General features: G+C 41.9%; 1 protein-coding gene across 9 annotated transcripts in view; it reads left to right on the top strand.

Annotated features, from left to right (window-relative positions):
- Positions 1-21,155, top strand: part of UNKL (unk like zinc finger) — a 129,464-nt gene that overhangs the window by 9,497 nt on the left and 98,812 nt on the right. For all 9 annotated transcript variants that reach the window (XM_043494035.1, XM_043494037.1, XM_043494034.1 and 6 more), the window contains one exon: positions 11,471-11,647. In XM_043494035.1, the coding sequence (XP_043349970.1) occupies positions 11,471-11,647 (177 nt within the window). The remainder of the gene's footprint in view (positions 1-11,470; positions 11,648-21,155) is intronic.

Below are 21,155 nucleotides of genomic sequence, written 5' to 3'. Positions count from 1 at the left end.
TCATTTACTTATCTAATGAATTGTTAGTCATCACTTATATCTATTAAAATGTACTATTACATGCATTACACTACTGCCAAGAGGTTCCAATCAAGATTAGGGCCCCGTGGTGCTATACAGACCCATATTGCAGTCTAAGGGGCTGATCCTGCAAATTAATTTGCATTTAAGTTACTCACATACTTGTGTTTTCAGGATTAGCCCTATATTATGGCAAGATGTAATAGATGAATGCAGAGGATGGGCAAAGGAGAACAAGAGTAATAATGACTGGAACATGTAGATATATATGCCATATATGCAACAAATAGCAGGTCTTGAATCAAAATAAACTTGAAATGGCAGTTGACTTTCAGTAGGATTTGTGTGCCTAACTTCAATGGCCTCTTTAGAAAATCCCAGCCATTATCAGTAACTCCTGCTGTCCACCTGCCAAGATATTATCACTGAGTGGTTTACTGTAAGTATCATGGTAGAAATGGATCTTGAGGAGGGTTTTGAAGGACTGTATAGTGGCTTTTGCGATCTGTTTAGGGAGAATAAAAAAATATGAAGTTTTTTGGGAGAAATGGACAACTAGTGTATATTGGAAAATAAGGTCAAAGTATCTGCTGTCATTGATGTAATTTGTAAAATCCTACATGGTTTGTGTTTCATTTTATATTATATTTATGAAAATATGCTGTTCACTTTTTTTTAAAAAAAGTATTGATTTAATGGTTATTTTTTATGTGCAGAGTATAATCTCTGATTTGAGTAAAAAAACCAGCTTTTGATATTGGTTAGCTGCTGTTTCCCTTTTTGATATACAGTGATCTAATTTAATGATATATGAAGTAGTCTAAGTAGTGCTTGTGTTTGGATAGCTTCAGTAAACATAGAAAAAGTTTTCTCGCAGTTTAAAAAAAATGAAACAATCAGGATGTAACCTTGCATAGTTTAAGCAAACCTTGTAATTGTTTATCTTTTAATCTGTCCTTCACTTCCTGGTGTCAGTTTTATTTTCACTCATCAAGTTAGTCAGATACTGTTGATATGTGTATGAGTAGTCTTAAAATTAGATGCATGTTTACAATCAGATTTAAGTATTTAAAGATTTAAGAGCATCATTGACTTTACAGGGGCTCCACAAGAGTCCATCTGCAAGATGTGATTACAGGACTGTGTCCTACGGGCATTTAAAATTGTAGGATGAGCACTTTAATTGTCAGCTCTTTGGGCCATAGTCACAAATCCTATATATAGGCTCTGCACGTTGGATTATAAACAATTTGGGGCATGGTCATATGTTCTGTGTATTTCCTGTGAAATACCTCCATCATTTATGATGTTATTACATACAAAGTTAGGTAATTACTGCAAGAGACTTTGAATAACTTCTTTAATAATAGTAGCTTACAGTAGAAGTTGTTAATTGGGGCTATCGGAAGATCCATGAGAAGCAAAATAACTTTTGCGTATCTAAATGATTGATTATAGCCAATATAAATTGTAATATAATAGGTGGTATAAAATTTTTACATATTTATGTGTTGTAATCCTGTTGTGATTACTGTCACAGCTGTAATTGTCATGGGATGTTATGAAGCCAAAAGGTACATCTGGCTTCAAAAAAGGATTTTTATAAGTTCATGGAGGATAGGTCCATCAATGGCTATGAGCCCAGATGGCCAGGGATGCAACCCCATGTTCTGGGTTTCCCTAAACTTTCAACTGCCATAAGCTGGGACTGGATGACAGAGCTTGGATCACTCAAAATTGCCCTGTTCTACTCATCCCTCTGAAGCATCTGGCACTGGGTGCTGTCAGAGACAGGATACTGGGCTAGTTGGACCATTGGTCTGAAAAGGTATGGCCATTCTTATGTTATAAGGTTGAATTTTCTGAGTTTTTGTAAGTTTTTAATATTTCAACAGTGTCTAATGTAAAATTTTGCATTTAATTTTCTTCTATTTAAAATAGAGAAACCAAGTTGATTATACATCAAAATGAATGTAATAAGGACCTCAGTATTTCAATGCAATATTGAAATGTGCATGTAGCTGTAACTTATACAGTTAAGTCAACACTTTTTCAGATTTAGATGCCTAACTTTAGACACCTAAAATCTATATTTAGGCATAGTATGAATTTAGGTGCCTAGTTTTCGGCATTGTCTGTGGAAAATAGTTTTTAATAAAATACTTCAGTTCTTTCAATGTCCATTAGAAGATATAAAAAAACTTTAAATCTGTACTGTATGTAATCAAGTAAACGCACATTTAAATGTCTAATACAATAACTGACCGATTTTTTTATGTAGAGCTGCAGCTGTATCCTTGTGTATATATAAGAAACTTTTCACTTTTTAATAGACTTAGTGGAAAGGCAGATGATAGTTCACGTGACACTAACTAGGTGCCTACTGTTCTTTCTAAATCAGATTTCTTCAGGCATATTAAAGATGCAGCCTGATCAAAGTCTAACATGTTTTGAGTTATTAGAGTGCAAAAATAAGCAGCAGAACAATTTAAGAATATAGAAGCACATTTTAATTTGCAACAAACTGCTATGTTGTTGACTGCTTGAGAAATTATGTGGAAATATTTAAGAATAGTAGTGCACGTGAAATGGGAAATTTTGAGTCTTCCTATTTAGTGCAGCATTAACATCTCTGTGAACATGTTATAGAGCATTAGTATTCCTGACCGCAGAGCTCAATGGAAGCATAATCTCATTGCTTTACACTTCTGCCTAAAATATGAACTGTTTTGTAACATGTTTAAATTGATATTTGCTTTGAGCAGTTGTAAACCCTTCTTGAAGCAGAAGGCTGGTAATGCTGTAGTTACAGTCGAGGATGAATAGTTTATAAGCTAAAGGAGTACTTGTGGCACCTTAGAGACTAACAAATTTATTTGAGCTTAAGCTTTCGTGAGCTATAGCTCGAAAGCTTATGCTCAAATAAATTTGTTAGTCTCTAAGGTGCCACAAGTACTCCTTTTCTTTTTTGCGAATACAGACTAACACGGCTGCTACTCTGAAACCAGTTTATAAGCTGTTGTCTTCAAACACTTCTCTTTTTTTAATTTAAATTGCACTTTAGACTGGAATTTCTTTTGCTTACTTTCAGCTCAGAGGAAAATTTATTTTTGAAATGTTTGTTATAATATTGTGTGAGTTATTAGAATATGAAAAATTAGAGGTGACACATCCCTTTCTGTAGCAGTTAGTGTGCTAAGCTTTAGTGGTCATGTCTGTGTTTCACAGTATGTGTAATAAACTGTATGGAAAGTGTAATGTCTAAATTGCCTTGTGTATGATCAGAATGCTGAAAACAATTGGTTTTTAAGTTTAAAAAAAAACACCTGTCAACTCCAGTAAAACTTATGATTCAGAGTACAGTGCTTTCACTATTATTAAAAGTTAGCATTTAGTATTATTTCATTTTTTTTCAGCTTGGTTGGTAATGTAGAAATGTTGCATATAAAGCAGCTTTGATTAACAAACACTTTTTTATCAGCTTGTTTTTTCTGAGGAGTATTCACCCTGAACAGCCTCATAATAACCATTAAGAAAAGGAGTACTTGTGGCACCTTAGAGACTAACAAATTTATTTGAGCATAAGCTTTCGTGAGCTACAGCTCACTTCATCGGATGCATTCAGTGGAAAATACAGTGGGGAGATTTATATACATAGAGAGCATGAAACAATGGGTGTTACCATACACACTGTAATGAGAGTGATCACTTAAGGTGAGCTATTACCAGCAGGAGAGTTGGGGGGAAAAAACCTTTTGTAGTGATAATCAAGGTGGGCCATTTCCAGCAGTTGACAAGAACCTCTGAGGAACAGTGGGGGCGGGGGGGAATAAACATGGGGAAATAGTTTAACTTTGTGTAATGACCCATCCACTCCCACTCTTATTCAAGTTAAGTTAATTGTATTAATTTGCAAATTAATTACAATTCAGCAGTCTCTCGTTGGAGTCTGTTTTTGAAGCTTTTTTCGTTGAAGAATTGCCACATTTAGGTCTGTAATCGAGTGACCAAAGAGACTGAAATGTTTTCCGAGTAGTTTTTGAATGTTATAATTCTTGACATCTGATTGGTGTCCATTTATTCTTTTACGTAGAGACTGTCCAGTTTGACCAATGTACATGGCAGAGGGGCATTGCTGGCACATGATGGCATATATCACGTTGGTAGATGTTCAGGGACCCTCTGATCCTACTGAGAGTTACCAAAAGAAACTACAGCATTTGCTCAAGAAACTCCCTGAAAAAGCACAAGAACGAATCCGCACAGACACACCCCTAGAACCCAGACCTGGGGTATTCTATCTGCTACCCAAGATCCATAAACCTGGAAATCCTGGACGCCCCATCATCTCAGGCATTGGCACCCTGACAGCAGGATTGTCTGGCTATGTAGACTCCCTCCTCAGGCCCTTCGTTACCAGCACTCCCAGCTATCTTCGAGACACCACTGACTTCCTGAGGAAACTACAGTCCATTGGTGATCTTCCTAAAAACACCATCCTAGCCACTATGGATGTAGAAGCCCTCTACACCAACATTCCATACAAAGATGGACTACAAGCCGTCAGGAACAGTATCCCCGATAATGTCACGGCTAACCTGGTGGCTGAACTTTGTGACTTTGTCCTGACCCATAACTATTTCACATTTGGGGACAATGTATACCTTCAAGTCAGCAGCACTGCGATGGGTACCCGCATGGCCCCACAGTATGCCAACATTTTTATGGCTGACTTAGAACAACGCTTCCTCAGCTCTCGTCTCCTAATGCCCCTACTCTACGTGCACTACATTGATGACATCTTCATCATTATCTAGACCCATGGAAAAGAAGCCCTTGAGGGATTCCACCATGATTTCAACAATTTCCATCCCACCATCAACCTCAGCCTGGACCAGTCCACACAAGAGATCCACTTGCTGGACGCTACGGTGCTAATAAGCGATGGTCACATAACCACCACCCTATATCGGAAACCTACTGACCGCTATTCCTACCTACATGCCTGTAGCTTTCATCCAGATCATACCACACGATCCATTGTCTACAGCCAAGCTCTACGATATAACCGCATTTGCTCCAACCCCTGAGACAGAGACAAACACCTACAAGATCTCTATCATGCATTCCTACAACTACAATACCCACCTGCTGAAGTGAAGAAACAGATGGACAGAGCCAGAAGAGTACCCAGAAATCACCTACTACAGGACAGGCCCAAGAAAGAAAATAACAGAACGCCACTAGCCATCACCTTCAGCCCCCAACTAAAACTTCTCCAACGCATCATCAAGGATCTACAACCTGTCCTGAAGGACGACCCATCACTCTCACAGATCTTGGGAGACAGGCCAGTCTTTGCTTACAGACAGCCCCCCAATCTGAAGCAAATACTCACCAGCAACCACACACCACACAACAGAACCACTAACCCAGGAACCTATCCTTGCAACAAAGTCCGTTGCCAACTCTGTCCACATATCTATTCAGGGGACACCATCATAGGGCCTAATCACATCAGCCACGCTATCAGAGGCTCGTTCACCTGCGCATCTACCAATGTGATATATGCCATCATGTGCCAGCAATGCCCCTCTGCCATGTACATTGGCCAAACTGGACAGTCTCTACGTAAAAGAATGAATGGACACAAATCAGACGTCAAGAATTATAACATTCAAAAATGAGTTGGAGAACACTTCAATCTCTCCGGTCACTCGATTACAGACCTAAGAGTGGCTATCCTTCAACAAAAAAGCTTCAAAAACAGACTCCAATGAGAGACTGCTGAATTGGAATTAATTTGCAAACTGGATACAATTAATTTAGGCTTGAATAGAGACTGGGAATGGATGAGTCATTACACAAAGTAAAACTATTTCCCCATGTTATTTCTCCCCCCCACCCCACCCCCCACTGTTCCTCGGATGTTCTTGTTAACTGCTGGAAATAGCCTACCTTGCTTGTCGCCATGAAAGGTTTTCCTCCTTTCCCCCCCCTGCTGCTGGTGATGGCTCATCTTAAGTGATCACTCTCCTTACAGTGTGTATGATAAACCCATTGTTTCATGTTCTCTGTGTGTGTATATCAATCTCCCCTCTGTTTTTTCCACCAAATGCATCCGATGAAGTGAGCTGTAGCTCACGAAAGCTTATGCTCAAATAAATTTGTTAGTCTCTAAGGTGCCACAAGTACTCCTTTTCTTTTTGCGAATACAGACTAACACGGCTGCTACTCTGAAACCTTACCATAGTGTTGCTTATTTATACAACATTGTTATGAGCTGGGGGAAACCTGGTTATGGATTGACTTAAAACCCCATTCAGACTGATAGATGTGAACTCATCCTTCGATTAACATAACTGTAAGCTGCCCGGAAGCTTTTGGCTGAGGGGTGTGTATGTGTGTTTTGAGAGGAGAGATCACACGGAAACTTAGAACAGAGACAAAAAAGCTAAGGAGGACACTAGCACAGTGTGACTCTGGAAAAAGCTAGAGGGAGAGCTTTTGGGTCTGGTGTGGGCAAAAGAGGCTCATAGGCTATAAGCTAAGAAACTGCTCCTTTTGTTTTTGGTTCCTTCTGCATTCAGAGACCCAGGATTTTGTACATTCCATGTTAAATAAACAAGATTGCTTCAAAGAAAATACCAGACTGCATCAATTTCTGCTTCCAGCTGGAACATCCCCAAGGCCCAAACTTTGACTAGCTGCTTGGGTCAAAAAGGGGGGACAATATATGCATGGGTTTATTTTTGCAAGGGATAGTCTGCGTTTTTAAGGTGCCACAAGTACTCCTGTTCTTTTTGCGGATACGGACTAACACGCCTGCTCCTCTGAAACCCGTTTTTTTTTACTGACACTCTGCTGAAATTGTGCCTAGGGTGCCAGCACAGCAAACAAGCAAAATTTATGCAGTTTGGCTAGCTCCATGCTCTTGCTTCTGTTAGGCTGTGTGGGAAGAGCCCTCTGTGAGACCAGCACAGGAAAAAATCTCCATTGATGTGGGCAGTGGTGTTCTCTGTCTTCCCTATACTGCAGCTCCCAAAAGAGTGAAGCACTGTACCTGTGCTTCTCATACACAGAACTTTTCCCATAAAGCCCAGCAGGATCATTAAAGTGAATCTAAGAAGGATTGCATTCTTTTGCATCGTTTGCTTTTCACAGCTGATCCTGGATTTGGGGGACTGCAGGAGAGCCGGAATCTGTATAAAAGTGGGGTGGGGGGGAGGGGACACTGGTGCAGGATCTGTAGCTCTGCCCCCCTGCCTCTCCTCTTCCCCCTGAGGTTCTGCCCCCAATCCAGGCTGGAAACCGGATCCGGGCCATTAGGGTGACCATATTCCCTCCTCCCTTCCCATGTGGAGCTAGCCTAAGCCCTCCTCCCCTCCCCACCCCCCAGCACCAGGTGCAGAGCTGACCCGAGCCGCTTCCCCTCCCCACACGGAGCTGACCCAAGCCCCCCATCAACCTTCCACAGAGCTGGCCTGAGCTGTTCTCTCCGCCCCCCCCCCATGGGGCTGGCCCAAATCCCATCACTCACCCCCCTTAACCTCTTTTTGGCAAAACTGGGCATGTGTCTGTGCCCCCCAGGTGTGCCATCCAGGACAGGTGGAGGGTCCAGGGCTCCCCACAGCAGCCCAGGCTCCCTGGGCAGCTCTTGCCATGGCCCAGCTCCGGCCTCAGCCTGGCCAGTGGGTGGGATCTTGGGGAGGAACGGGAGGAGCAGGGGACTGGATCCTGTGATGAGGGCGGTGTGGGGCTCATGGGGGCCAAAATGTTCTTTGTGCCCAGGGCCTCAATAAATCTTAATCCGCCTCTGAGCTAGAGCAGTATTATGATTGGCATTTAAAAATATGTAAAATCAATATCCACTGTCCTTTATTTTCTTAGAGTGCACACAGGCTTAAGATAGCTTTTGCCATCCCATGATGCTCAGTTAAACTGTTAAGGCAACTATTTTTTCTATGCAAAACCACACAAAATTCCAAAAGATGTGCTCATTTCCATGCTCTTAAGTTCAGTGAGAGCAGGTTTTTTCCCTTGAGGACAAAAAGTAAAACAAAACTGAGTGAAGCTGGAAAATTTGTCCCTTTCACCAGCAGAAATCGGTCCAATAAAAGATATTACCTCACCTCCCTTGTCTCTTTCTCATCACTGATTGACTGATATAATAATTAGACTTTCTTTTCTTTTCTAGTAAAATTGTCCTAGTTTTCATCTGAGATGGTTCAAAGCCTTCAGTGCCTAGAAAGTGCAGGCAGCGTTAGAGAAAATTAATGTTGCTTTTAAGTATGCCTTGATTTTAAGAATATTATGATTCATGTAAACAAGGAACAAAATTAAAGTAAAATAGTTTTATACACATTTAAAAGTGGATTTGATTTGAGCTTGGATTATTATGGCAGATGATACTAGTTGGGGTCCAGTCAGTGGTGAATAGTACTGATTTAATTTGATTGATGGTGTCTGTCTTTGTGGGGGAGATAGCTTGTTGTGGGAGTCGGAACCTCAAATGATAAGTAATTGAATCAATTGATTTATAACACCATAATGTTGTATACAAAGGATATCAAGTAGGGTTCCCAACTTTCTAATTGCACAAAAATGAGCCCCTTTGTCGCTGGCTCTCCCCCACCCTCAGTCACTTTCTCATTTTCACTAGGCTGGGGCAGGGAGTTCTGATGTGGGAGGGGGTGTTGGCTCCAGGCTGGGGCCAGAAATGAGAGGTTCAGGGTGTGTGTGTGGGGGACTCCAGGCTGGGGCAGGGGGTTTGGGGTGCAGGAGTGGGCTCCAGGCTGGGGGGTGGATCTGAGGGGTTCAGAGTGTGGGTAGGGGCTCTCAGCTGAAGAAGGGGGTTGGGGTGCAAGGGTGAGTGTGGAATATGGGCTCCAGAAGGGAGTTTGGGTGCGGGAGGGGGCTCAGGGCTGTGGCAGGTATGCGGGAGGGGGTGCAGGCTCTGGGGTGGGAATGGGGATGTGGGGTTTGGGATTCAGGAGAGGGCTCAGGCCTGAGGCAGAGGGTTTGGGTATGGGAAGGGGTACGGAGTGTGGGAGAGGGGTCAGGGCTCAGGCAAAGGTGCAGGAGGGGGTGATGGCTCCTGCTGGAGATGCAGGGACTGGGGTTGGACTGGGGATGAAGGGTTTGGGGTGCAGGTGGGGGCTCAGGCCTGGGGCACGGGGTTGGGGTGTGGGAGGAGGTGCAGGCTCCGGGTGACACTTACCTCAGGGAGTTCCCTGGAAGCGGCAACATGTCCCTCCGACTCCTAGGCAGAGGCATGGCTAGGCAGCTCTGTGCGGTGCATGCTCACTGCCTCCGCCAGGGCCAGTGGGAGCTGCAGAACCGGCGCTTGGGGTGGGGGCAGCATGCGGAGCTCCGCTGGCAGTCCCTCTGCCTAGGAGCCAAGGAACATGTCGCTGCTTCCAGGGACCCATGCAGAGCCAGGTAGGGAGCCTGCCAGCCCTGCCAACTGGACTTCTAATGGCCCAGTCAGCAGTGCTGACCGAAGTCCCCAGGGTCCCTTTTCGACTGGGCGTTCCAGTTGAAAACTGGACACCTGACAACCCTAATATCAAGTTAGATCTTTCCTGAAAGCTAATGACACGCTGGTGATTGATTATCATTGTAAAATAAATATATTAACCCTATATGAGGAAATATGGATTCTTAATGATATTGTGCTTTAAAGTCTGTGACCAAAGACAGAAACAGGTTTTCTCTCAGAAAGGAGGGATGGCAGTTATGAAAACTAAGCAAGGTTGGACCAAAACCAATGGAAGCCCCATTTACATATGAATCAGCAAGAGGTATGGGAAGTTCACAGGAAGGGAAGATCAGCATGAGGTCATCCTGAGTCTGGAGACAAAGCAGTGAGTTTTGGAACATATAAGGAGAGAGAAGAAACCATATTGCCATCAATCCCTGGACAGACACAAGGGGACAGAGCTCTTGCAAACTGAGACAGATGGTCCTTCAAGCAAAAGGTTGAAGTCTTTGGGAACTGAGTATAAGTGAGAAACCTGCTTAGGCAAAGATCTTTCATCTAGGACAGTGTTTCTCGAACTTCATTGCACCACAACCCCTTTCTGACAACAAAAATTACTGCATGACCCTGGGCAGGGTGGGCTGGAGCCCCGTTGCCCTGGGCTGGAGGAAGGAGAGCAGAACCTGAGCCCTGAAGCCTTTGGGCTTCAGCTTCAGTCCCAGGCACTCGGGCTTGTGCTTGAGCCCAGACCCCAGCAAGTCTAACACCAGTCCTAGCAATCCCATTAAAATGTGGTCCTGACCCACTTTGGGTTTCCAACCCACAGTTTGAGAACCGCTGATCTAGGAAGACAAGGGAAACCAGCACCTTGTACTTCTGTGGAAGGTCCTGACTGACAGAAAGTCGGCCATGGCTGGAAAGAAAATGATGATTGGTGAGAAAACTACCATGAGCAAAATCGGTAGCCTGTTAGGTAAGGTCTTAGCTATTAGAAAGCATATTTTTACTTTTGTTTATTTGTAACCCATTCTACCTTCAGTTTCTTCTATTTGGTATCACTTAACCTATGTTCTTTTGTTAATAAACTTGTTTTACTTTTGATCTAAACCAGGATTTCTCAACCTGGAGGTCATGACCCCCAGGGGGGTCGCAGTATGGGTTAGGGAGGGGTTGGGCAAGTGCAGGGCTGGCATTAGGTGGTGGCAATCAGGGCAGTTGCCTGGGACACTGCAAAACTAAGTTGCATGCTTCAGCCATGGCGGTGGGTCTGAAGTGTGTAACTTAGCTTGTCGGGTCCCCTGTCGTGTGGGGCCCTGGGCAGTTGCCCTGTTTGGCCCCCCCTAATGCCAGCTCTTTTAGTAAGTGGGCCACAATTTTTAAGTCCAAAAGGAGTTGCAAGCACAAAAAGGTTGAGAAACACTGATCTAAACCAACTCCAGTGCTGTATTTGAATTGAAGTAATTAACTCTAATTAAAGTAATAAGCTGTACTTTTGTCTCTTTAAGGGAGCAACAAATCTTCTTATTTCTCTGAGTGTTCCAGGAAAAGGATGGACACTTCAGAGCAGAAGGTTTTGGGGAAGTTCAGGACTGAGTGTGTGTTGGGTGTCACTCTGCAAGTAGTAACTAAGGCTGGTGGAGACCAGTGTGGAGCTGTTCCATTGTAGGCACGCTACTGGGATCAGAGCACTGAACCAGGACTGCACAGCACACACATGCTCAGGGAACTACATGCTTGTCTACTGTCTGCTGGTGTCTGGGCTGTGAGCCATCGCAGCAGAGCATTTAAGGCATCAGAGTTACAGGGCAGGGGGTGAGAAACTTCTCTCTGGTCCGAATTGCGTTGCCAAAATGTTACAAGTAAGTTATAAGAAGGAAAGGGACAGCAAAATGTTCGGTTAGGAGTTTAAACACAATCCTTTAGGCACTGTGCAGTGGTGCTCCATAATTGTTTCCTTCTATTATGTAGTTGTCCTTATCTGCATCGAACAACAGGGGATACAGAAAGAAAATATCATCTCAGATATTACAAGACTGGAACATGTATTCATGAAACAGATGCTCGGGGCCACTGTGTGAAGAATGGACTCCACTGTGCCTTTGCTCATGGGCCTCATGACCTTAGACCACCAGTATATGATATAAGGTATCCTTTTATTTTTAACTTTCAGTCCTCATTATCAGGAGACCATTGTCCTATCACATTCCAGTCTGTAGACATTAAACTTTTCTGTCTCCAAATACAATTAACTTTTACAATCAAATGTATAATTAACTTTCTGACATTATTACTTTAAATGTAAAAACCTATATTAAATCATTATTAAGATTGCAAATGTAAAATAATGGGAAATTAAAATATTAACATTTTTAGAGCAACAGTAACGTATCCATGTATGAAGGATCCTGCATGTAACGCACTTAAGAGTGCACAAGGCTGGATATTTTACCTTTTTGCCTTGATGCTGTGTAGATCTGCTTGTGCTGCTTAAATTCACAAAAATGGTCATTTTGATGCTATCTTTCAGCTCCTCATTTTGTGTTTGTGATATTTTGCCTCCTTTGTACATGGTTTCTTTGGGATTTTTGATTTTTTTTGTTGTCCCTTTTCCTCTCCCTCAATAAGTCAGATGTCAGTGGTCTCTGTTGCTGCCTTTTAAAGGTGAGATTAGGTGGCAGCCAAAGGGTGATGCTTTGTGATTCAGGATAATAAGGAAGATGAGCATTATTTGTGACTGTGAACCAGCTTTTGAAATAGTAGGGGATGAGAGGAAGGGGATAATGCACTGGCTTAGGATAAACAGTGGGATTCTTATAGGAAGTGATGATTGCCAGCCAAGCCTTCTGAGCTTTGTAGGGATGGAGCTCCGCTCCTACAGGATTTAAGAGACTTTAATAGCAACTGCTACCTTCTGCAATCCATCCCTTGTGTTATTCCTTGTTCCCTGCCTACAGTTTCAGGCTCACTCTTCTGTTGCTGAATTGTTCCCAGAATTACTTCTGTAACATTAAAGCTTATTGAATAATTTCATAGTCATTTAACATGAGCTTTAATTCCCACCTTACCACAGAATTCCTTGCATCTCTGCATGATCACATACTGTTTTTTCCATAGGATTCCTGCGTTGTTCAGTGTGCAGGATAGATGGCACTTTGAGTGAGATAGCAATTCAGTATTTTTTTTTTTACCCTCCTTATTCACCATGTGGTACTATGCCTTATTTTCTGCATACCAAACCTCATCTTGAGTACAGTATATTCCATTTCTTTGTGATGTTTTATATTGTGATCATCCCTGTGGTACCTGTGTCTCACAGACATTAAAGAATTTACTTCACAAAACCTCTGTAGTGTGTGTAGAGAAGCATTATTATTCTAGTTTTATGGATGGAGAACTGAAGCACAGAAATATTTAAACCAAAATTCACAAAAGTGTCTGCTAAATGCTTCATTCATTGGATTTCCAACTTGAGATGCTCTATGGTTTGATACTGAGCACCAGCATCTTCCACCAGCTTCAGCTGGAGTTACGAATGCTCAGCGCTTCTTAAACTCAGGCTTTAGGTATCTCAAATTATGCACCTGAGAAAATGGAGAACATACAACTTGTTGGCCACCTTTTGGTTTAAGTGACTCCCAACGTCATATAGGAAATCTGTGGCTAAATTGGTTCACTGTATTAACTACAAGAGCCTTCTTTGTTTTTCTGTAGGCCCCTGCTTTGTTCCTGTCACATCTTCTCTTGTCTTCTGCAGATGAAGTAGAGTTCTTATAGACAATCGTCTCATTAACCATAGTGCTGTCTCATTCATAGTCCATCCTGTGCGCTGAATGAGGCAGGCGTCCTGTTGAAAACATAGTATGTGATATGTAATTAAATAAGGATGGTCACAATTCATTTGCACAAAGAGGCCAAATAATGGAACCTCCCCTGCAAAGAACATAACCTTATATATGCTTGTATTGTGGAGGAGCTGAGTGATGGCAGGGGTGAGTTGTGGAGGTCAAGAAATGGGAGGAGATAGGATTACTAGGTTGAATTACGTTTACTAGATAGCAACTGTGAAAAAACTGGATGGGGGTGGGGGGTAATAGGCGCCTATACAAGAAAATGTCCCAAAAAATGGGACTGTCCCTTTAAAAACGGGATATCTGGTCACCCTACGTTGAATGGAAGGTGTAGAGGATGAAAGCAAGGAAGCAGTCTGCCTTTGTGACAGAGGAAGGTGTGTGTGAGCAGGTAATGGAGGAAGGGAGAGGTAAGGGAGAAAGGGTAGAGGTCACATCAAGTTCATGGGATTTTTTTTATTGAAGAAGTTGGCAACATCTTGGCAGGAGGGGAGAGGATTTTTAGAGGAAGAGAAAAATGGTAAATAGGCAGCTGGTATTGTAGCGTGGAAATAATTGAGAGTGGAGGAATAATGTGGCTGCTTATTCAGAAAGAAGGGAAAGGTAAATAAAAATGAATTTGGCATGGGACTTCAACAATAGACTCTTATGAGTGTAGAAACAGGAGCAGAGAAAGTGTGTGTGTGTGTGTGTGTGTGTGTGTGTACGTACGTACGTACGTACAAGGGGGGAACCAGAGGTAGGGGTTGGCAGGGTGAACCTTGCAGTGTGAGAGAGGGGAAAAGGAGTCAAAGGTGATGGTGAATGCAGGAGGGAGTTAATGATCATATCAGTGGAGGAGAAGGAAAAAGAGGATAGGGAGGAGTGGGCTGAGAACAAAATTCCTTAATATTGATGGATTGGAAGTTGTACAAGGACCAGGTGTGAGGGGATAGATGGTAAGTTGATGACAGCTATATGGAAAGGGAGAGGAGAAAAGAATTGGGTGGAGTGTTGTTCAAAAAAAGGAATGTGTATGTGAATGGGGATGAGTTGGAAGTGGGAGGAATGAGAGAGAAAAAGCCTGCCACTCCAGTATGTTCCTTTGGTCTGATTCAGGATGGGGAATGTGAGAAAGGGAAAGACCACTGTAAGAGGAGAGCAGCTATAAAGGCGTGTCACAGAGCAAGATTCAGGTCTCAGGGAGAGCCAGGATCAGAAAATGATGGCATCGTGGGAGCTGCTATCTCTTTGGAGATGGAACGGGCATTTTGGAGGGTGGAGGGAAATGGGGATAATGTGAGATTTTGAAGAGGAAAAACTTGGGATGAGGTGATGATTGGGAAGGGTGTAGGGGTAGGAGAGCGGGTATGTGGTTAGGAGCCAGGTTGGGGGTGGAGTAGCTGGAGGCAATGAGGGGAAGTCAGGAGAGTGTGTAGGATATGGATTTATGGGGTTGTATAAGGAGTTGGGAGATGAATGTACTTTGAAAGACTCATTGGCCAAATTGCTCTTCTGCTCTGGTGAAATTTTCTGCCTCTTCCTCAGTGGGGATAGTGGTAATGTGGAAGTGCCTAGAGGCAACCATCAGGGCCCCATTTTGCTAGGCTGTAACGTGTAATATGAAAGAGAGTCCCTGCCCTGAAGAGTTGACAATCTCAGCATATGAGAAGCGACAAAGGGTGGATACAATGACAAATGGGGTAGGGAGAGACAAGGTAGTGTTGAAATTATCATATTTAGAGCAATAAGCAGTTGCCTAGCATGCTAGCTGTCCAGCTGTTGTTGGGTGTTTTGTAGACATCACTTCTGAAAAGATTTTCAGGAGGATAATGTGGTGACTTTATGGATTTTTATGTGACACTTTTCCCATACATAAGATGTGGAATGGGAGAAAGCACCAGAGATGCTTGAGGGCAAATTGTACTAATGGGTGTAAAAGCTGGCATAGCTGATAAAATGGAGGGGTGAGTGGCAGAGTGGATAAAAATTTGATTTTTTTTTTTTTGTAAATCTTATTTTTTATTTTCTATTTTAAATAAAATACAGGTTTATTTAAAACATCCTATTTAAAATTAAGTTTGAAATTGACAATTTATGTTAAGGCCTAACTTTATTATAATCTATTAAGATCACGTAAATAGAAAAAATGTTAAGCAGTACAGTAACTCCTCACTTAGCGTTGTAGTTATGTTCCTGAAAATGGCTACTTTAAGCGAAATGATGTTAAGCGAATCCAATTTCCCCATAAGAATTCGTGTAAATAGGGGGGTTAGGTTCCAGGGAAGGCAGAGGGTGGGATATTTCCCAGGGAGTGCCTTACTGCTAAATGATGAACTACAACTTGGCTGAGCCCTCAAGGGTTAACACATTGTTGTTAATGTAGCCTCACACTAGCTTCAACGGGCTGCTCTTTCTGCAAGCAGTGGACAAAGGAGGCGGCAAACAACATTATAAGGGAGAATTGTGCAACTTTAAACGAGCATGTTCTCTAATTGATCAGCAACGAAACAGCATTAACCGGGATGACTTTAAGTGAGGAGTTACTGTACATGTTTGCTGCCAAGTTTTAAAGAAAGTCAAACCACTGAACTGGTGAAAGTCACTGGCTAAGTACATAGAACCAGTGTTTGTTGAAGTGCTAAATCAGCTTTTGACAGCAGTTACCGCGAGAATGTTTTCTTCATTTCAGTTTATTCAGCTAGTTCATTCAAAGTTAAGAAACCAAGTGGGAGTTGAAAAAGCAGGAAAGCTTGTTTTTCTCTTCTAATCTCTGAATAAAAACTAGGTGTAAGAGGATGAGATCTATTAGTTCTAAAATCTTGAAGGACATAGTAACCAGAAACAATGAGCTCCATTTACAACTACATATAATTCTCTTTGTTTAATAATCAATTAGTTTTAAATACAAAACATACTTCAATACATTTTGATAATCTTTTCCTCTTATATATCCAGCATATTTAGGATAGTTTAATTTAATTTTTTTAAACTGCTCTGATTTTTCATTTTGAATTGAATTTGACTTTCCTTCCAAATAGAGCTTGACACAAATCACAAGTGCAAAATTTAATCACTTAGTAAATAAGAAATGCATCAGTCTCCATTTTCTAACATAATGAAAAATACAAAAATTAAGAATCTGGAAAAATGTAAATTAAGAACATACGAACAGCCACACTGGGTCAGACCAAAGATCCATCTAGCCGAGTATCCTGTCTTCCGACAGTGGACAATGCCAGGTTCCCCAGAGGGAATGAACAGAACAGGTAATCATCAAGTGATTAAACAATATAATTGCTTAAATGTCTATAGATATAGTATATTCTCCTGGTTAGCAAAAATAAGTATCAAATTTGGTGTAAAGGCTATATTTAGTTGCAAATCAACATGTTTTAAATATCTCCAACCAGTGAGAATCAGCCTTTCTTTTAGAAAATAACTAAAAAGTACCAAAGAAATTTAAACTTGTAGCTCACGAAAGCTTATGCTCAAATAAATTTGTTAGTCTCTAAGATGCCACAAGTACTCCTTTTGCGAATACAGACTAACATGGCTGCTACTCTGAAACCCGTCCTAGTGAGTGGATGGTAATATATTAGAGTTTATAGATAGGGCATATCTAAGCTGTAAAGAGCCTTTAAAAATAAAGACAAGAAGCTTGTTTCTGGGATGGAGGACGGAGCTAGTGGATGGATGCAAAGAGAAGGATGATGTAATCAGTGCAATAAGAAAAGATGATGATCTTCTACCAGCAGTGTATTTAATACACCTGCTGGGGACAGGATTGAGTTTATCAAGGCCAGAAACAGGAAGCTGAAATGGTTAAGATGTGAGATGATTTTTGTCTGTGTGGACTGAGAGGAAAGATCTGATCTTATGGACATTGTGTAGGAAGAAACAGCAAGAATTAGAAATGGAGGCGTGGGTCTAAAGAGCGGATAGAATCAAAGATAACACCTAGATCATAGTGGTAGCCATGTTAGTCTGTGTCAGCAAAAACAACGAGGAGTCCTTGTGGCACCTTAGAGATTAACAAAGTTATTTGAGCATAAGCTTTTGTGGGCTAAAACCCACTTCATCAGATACATGGAGTGAAAAATACAGTAAGCAGTATTTCTATTATAGCACATGAAAAGATAGGAGTTGCCTTACCAAGTTGGAAAAAAGAAAAGGAGTACTTGTGGCACCTTAGAGACTAACTTACCAAGTTGGGGATCAGTGCTAACAAGGCCAATTCAGCTAAGGTGGAAGTGACCTATTCTCAACAGTTGAAAAGAAGGGGTGAATCTCAACGGAGGGAAAATTACTTTTTGTAGTGACCCATCCACTGCCAGTTTTTATTCAGGTCTAATTTGATGGTGTCCAGTTTGCAAATTAATTCCAGTTCTGCAGTTTCTTGTTGAAGTCTGTTTTTGAAGTTTTTTGTTGAAGATTTGCCACTTCTAAGTCTGATGTTGAGTGTCCAGGGAGGTTGAAGTGCTCTCCTACTGGTTTTTGAATGTTACAATTCTTGATGTTCTGATTTTTGTTCCATTTATTCTTTTGCGTAGAGACTGTCCGATTTGGCCAATGTACATGGCAGAGGGGCATTGCTGGCACATGATGGCATATATCACATTGGTAGACATGCAGGTGAATGAGCCCATGGTGGTGTGGCTGATGTGGTTAGGTCCTATGATGGTGTCCCTTGAATAGATATGCGGACAGAGTAGGCAACGGGGTTTGTTGCAGGGATTGGTTCCTGGGTTAGTGTTTTTGTTGTATAGTGTGTAGTTGCTGGTGAATATTTGCTTCAGATTGGGGGGCTGTCTGTAAGCAAGGACTGGCCTGTCTCCCAAGGTCTGTGAGAGTGAGGGATCGTCCTTCAGGATAGGTTGTAGATCCTTGATGATGCTCTGGAGAGGTTTTAGTTAGGGGCTGTAGGTGACGGCTAGTGGCATTCTGTTCCTTTCTTTGTTAGGCCTGTCCTGTAGTAGGCAACTTCTGGGTACCCTTCTGGCTCTGTCAGTCTATTTCTTCACTTCACCAGGTGGGTATTGTAGTTTTAAGAATGCTTGATAGAGATCCTGTAGGTCTGAGGGATTGGAGCAAATGCGGTTATATCGTAGAGCTTGGCTGTAGACACTGGATCGTGTGATGTGGTCTGGATGAAAGCCACTTCCACCTTAATTGAATTGGCCTCATTAGCACTGACCCCCCACCCCACACTTGGTAAGGCAACTCCCATCTTTTCATGTGCTGTAATATATATACTGCTTACTGTGTTTTTCACTCCATGCATCTGATGAAGTGTGTTTTAGCCAATTAAAGCTTATGCCCAAATAAATTTGTTAGTCTCTAAGGTGCCACAAGGACCCCTCATTGTTTTTACCTAGATCATAGACCTGAATCACTGGAAAATGGTGACTGAGATATGGAAGGGTGCAGCAACACCAAACTCCAGATTTTTTTAAAGGTATTTAGGCATTGCTGCTCTCAGCAGTGCAATGCCTAACAAATTTTGGAGCCTACATTTCACTTTCAGAAGGGAATTAGGCACTTACAAGCCAAAATCCTATTGTCAGTTAATGGGATTTAGGCCCGAGTGCCGAAATTACCGTATATACTCGATCATAAGCCAGTTCGTTTATAAGCCGACCCCCCTCACAATGGATAAGTAAAAATGGTAAAAACTGTATGACCCTTTCATAAGCTGACCCTATATTTCAGGGGTTGGCAAACTTTGGCTCCCGGCCTGTCAGGGTAAGCTGCTGGCGGGTCGGGACGTTTTGTTTACCTGGAGCGTTCGCAGGCATAGAGCCCCTCAGCTCCCAGTGGCTGCGGTTTGCCATTCCCAGCCAATGAGAGCTGCGGGAAGTTAGTCTGGGAATGGCAAAGCACGGCCACAGGGACCTGAGGGGCTCCATGCCTGCAGACGCTCCAGGTAAACAAAATGACAATGTATTAGATATTCAATTCAATTATTTCATAGAGTTTAAAATTTTGGTGTCGACCCATCTATAAGCCGACCCCTACTCTTTGATGTGTCACTTTTTTACCAAAAATATTCAGTTTATGAACAAGTATATACGGTACTTTTGAAAGTGAAGTGTAGTCTCATAAATTAGGCATTGCAATGCTGAGCACAGCAATGCCTTAATACCTGTAAAAATCTAGGCCCAAGTGCTTTCAGTTTTGCTCCAGAGCAGGGCAGAGTTCTGGCTTCATTAAACGTGGCTTCCTACTGAACTGGAGTAAATATGAACTTAGTGTCCTCTATTAACCGTGATTTCCCAAAGGTGATCAGAAAATCATACAATACATGTCCCGAATGTTGCCAGGAATTTGGATCTCAGATAGTTTTGGTTTTCTGAACTCAAGGATCTGGCAGCAAAGCCACTTGTGCCTCTTCCAGATTTTCTGTCTCAATATCAGGATCAGATACTTTACCCAGGTCCAAAGTCTCTGCATTTGTTGGCATAGGTCATCTGATTGTGGAGACCAGCCTTTCTCAGGAGTGCCTGGGAGATGATTTTGCAGAGTTGGAAAATGTTGTCTAGAATATCCTGTGCAGCCAGAGAGAGAAGATTTTTTTTCATGATAAGCACATAGAAACATGAAACCTGTCTCATCGTCAGTCCCAGACCTCTGAGGACACATAGTGAGAGTCCAGACTTCTTGAGACACAATAAGTTCCCTTCAAATTAATTTTTCAGTGATGGCAGCATATCATGTTCCAAGGTGTGGGTGTACCAGGGATTTATATAGAGGCAATATGATATTTTCTGTCTTATCTGTCCTTTTCCTAATGATTCCCAACATTCTGTTAGGTTTTTTTGATTGCTGCTGCATATTAAGTGAATGTTTTCAGAGAACTATCCAGAATGACTCTCAAGATCTCTTGAGTGGTAACAGCTAATTTAGACCCCCATCATTTTATATGTATAGTTGGGATTATGTTTTCCAATGTGCATTACTTTGCATTTATTGACATTGAATTTCATCTGCCATTTTGTTGCCCAGTCACCCAGTTTTAAGAGATCCCTTTGTAACTCTTCGCACTCTGCTTTGCACTTAACTGTCTTGAGTAGTTTTGTATGATCTGTAAATTTTGCCACCTTACTGTTTACCCCCTTTTTCCAGATAATTTATGAACATGTTGAATGGTACATGTTGGTACATGTTGAATGAACATGTTGAATCCCAGTACAGACCCATGGGGGACACCAATATTTACCTCTCTCCATTATGAAAACTGACCATTTTTTCCTATCCTTTGTTTCCTATCTTTTAACTTGTGTTTGTATGCCCTATAGTCAAGAATGTTTCTAAGTGGCCTTATCTAATATTTTTCCAACTGTGCATGAACTGGTATATTTGTAGGATCTTAACTTTGTTCTAATGAAGCTCTCATAGTCTCCAAATGAGACTCTGGGAGAGAATTACTTCTGTGGTTTGTCCAGTGCTCATGGGCCTTGTGATGATAACATTAGCCAAAAGAGTCGGCAAGTTCCAGGCTTTAATTGTTGCATTTGAAGAGGTGCGGTTTTTTACCCATGAAATCTTATGCCCAAATAAATCTGTTAGTCTTTAAGGTGCCACCGGACTCCTCATTGTTTTTGTGGATACAGACTAACACGGCTACTCCTCTGATATTTGTTACACAGTCTTTGATTATTTTTATTATTTGTTACAAAAGCACCTAGAGTCTCTGATCAAGATTGGGGCATTATTGTGCTATAAACTGTACCCACAGTGATGACAAAGTTCAAACCCTGAAGATTTACTAGTATAAACAGAGGAGACACAAAGTGAAGAAGATGAGGACGACATCTTCAGCCCAA

This window comes from Dermochelys coriacea, chromosome 10, assembly GCF_009764565.3.
Source record: "Dermochelys coriacea isolate rDerCor1 chromosome 10, rDerCor1.pri.v4, whole genome shotgun sequence".
Lineage (NCBI taxonomy): Eukaryota > Metazoa > Chordata > Testudines > Dermochelyidae > Dermochelys > Dermochelys coriacea.
Note: the sequence above shows the minus strand (reverse complement) of the source record. Positions and strands in the feature narration are given on the sequence as shown.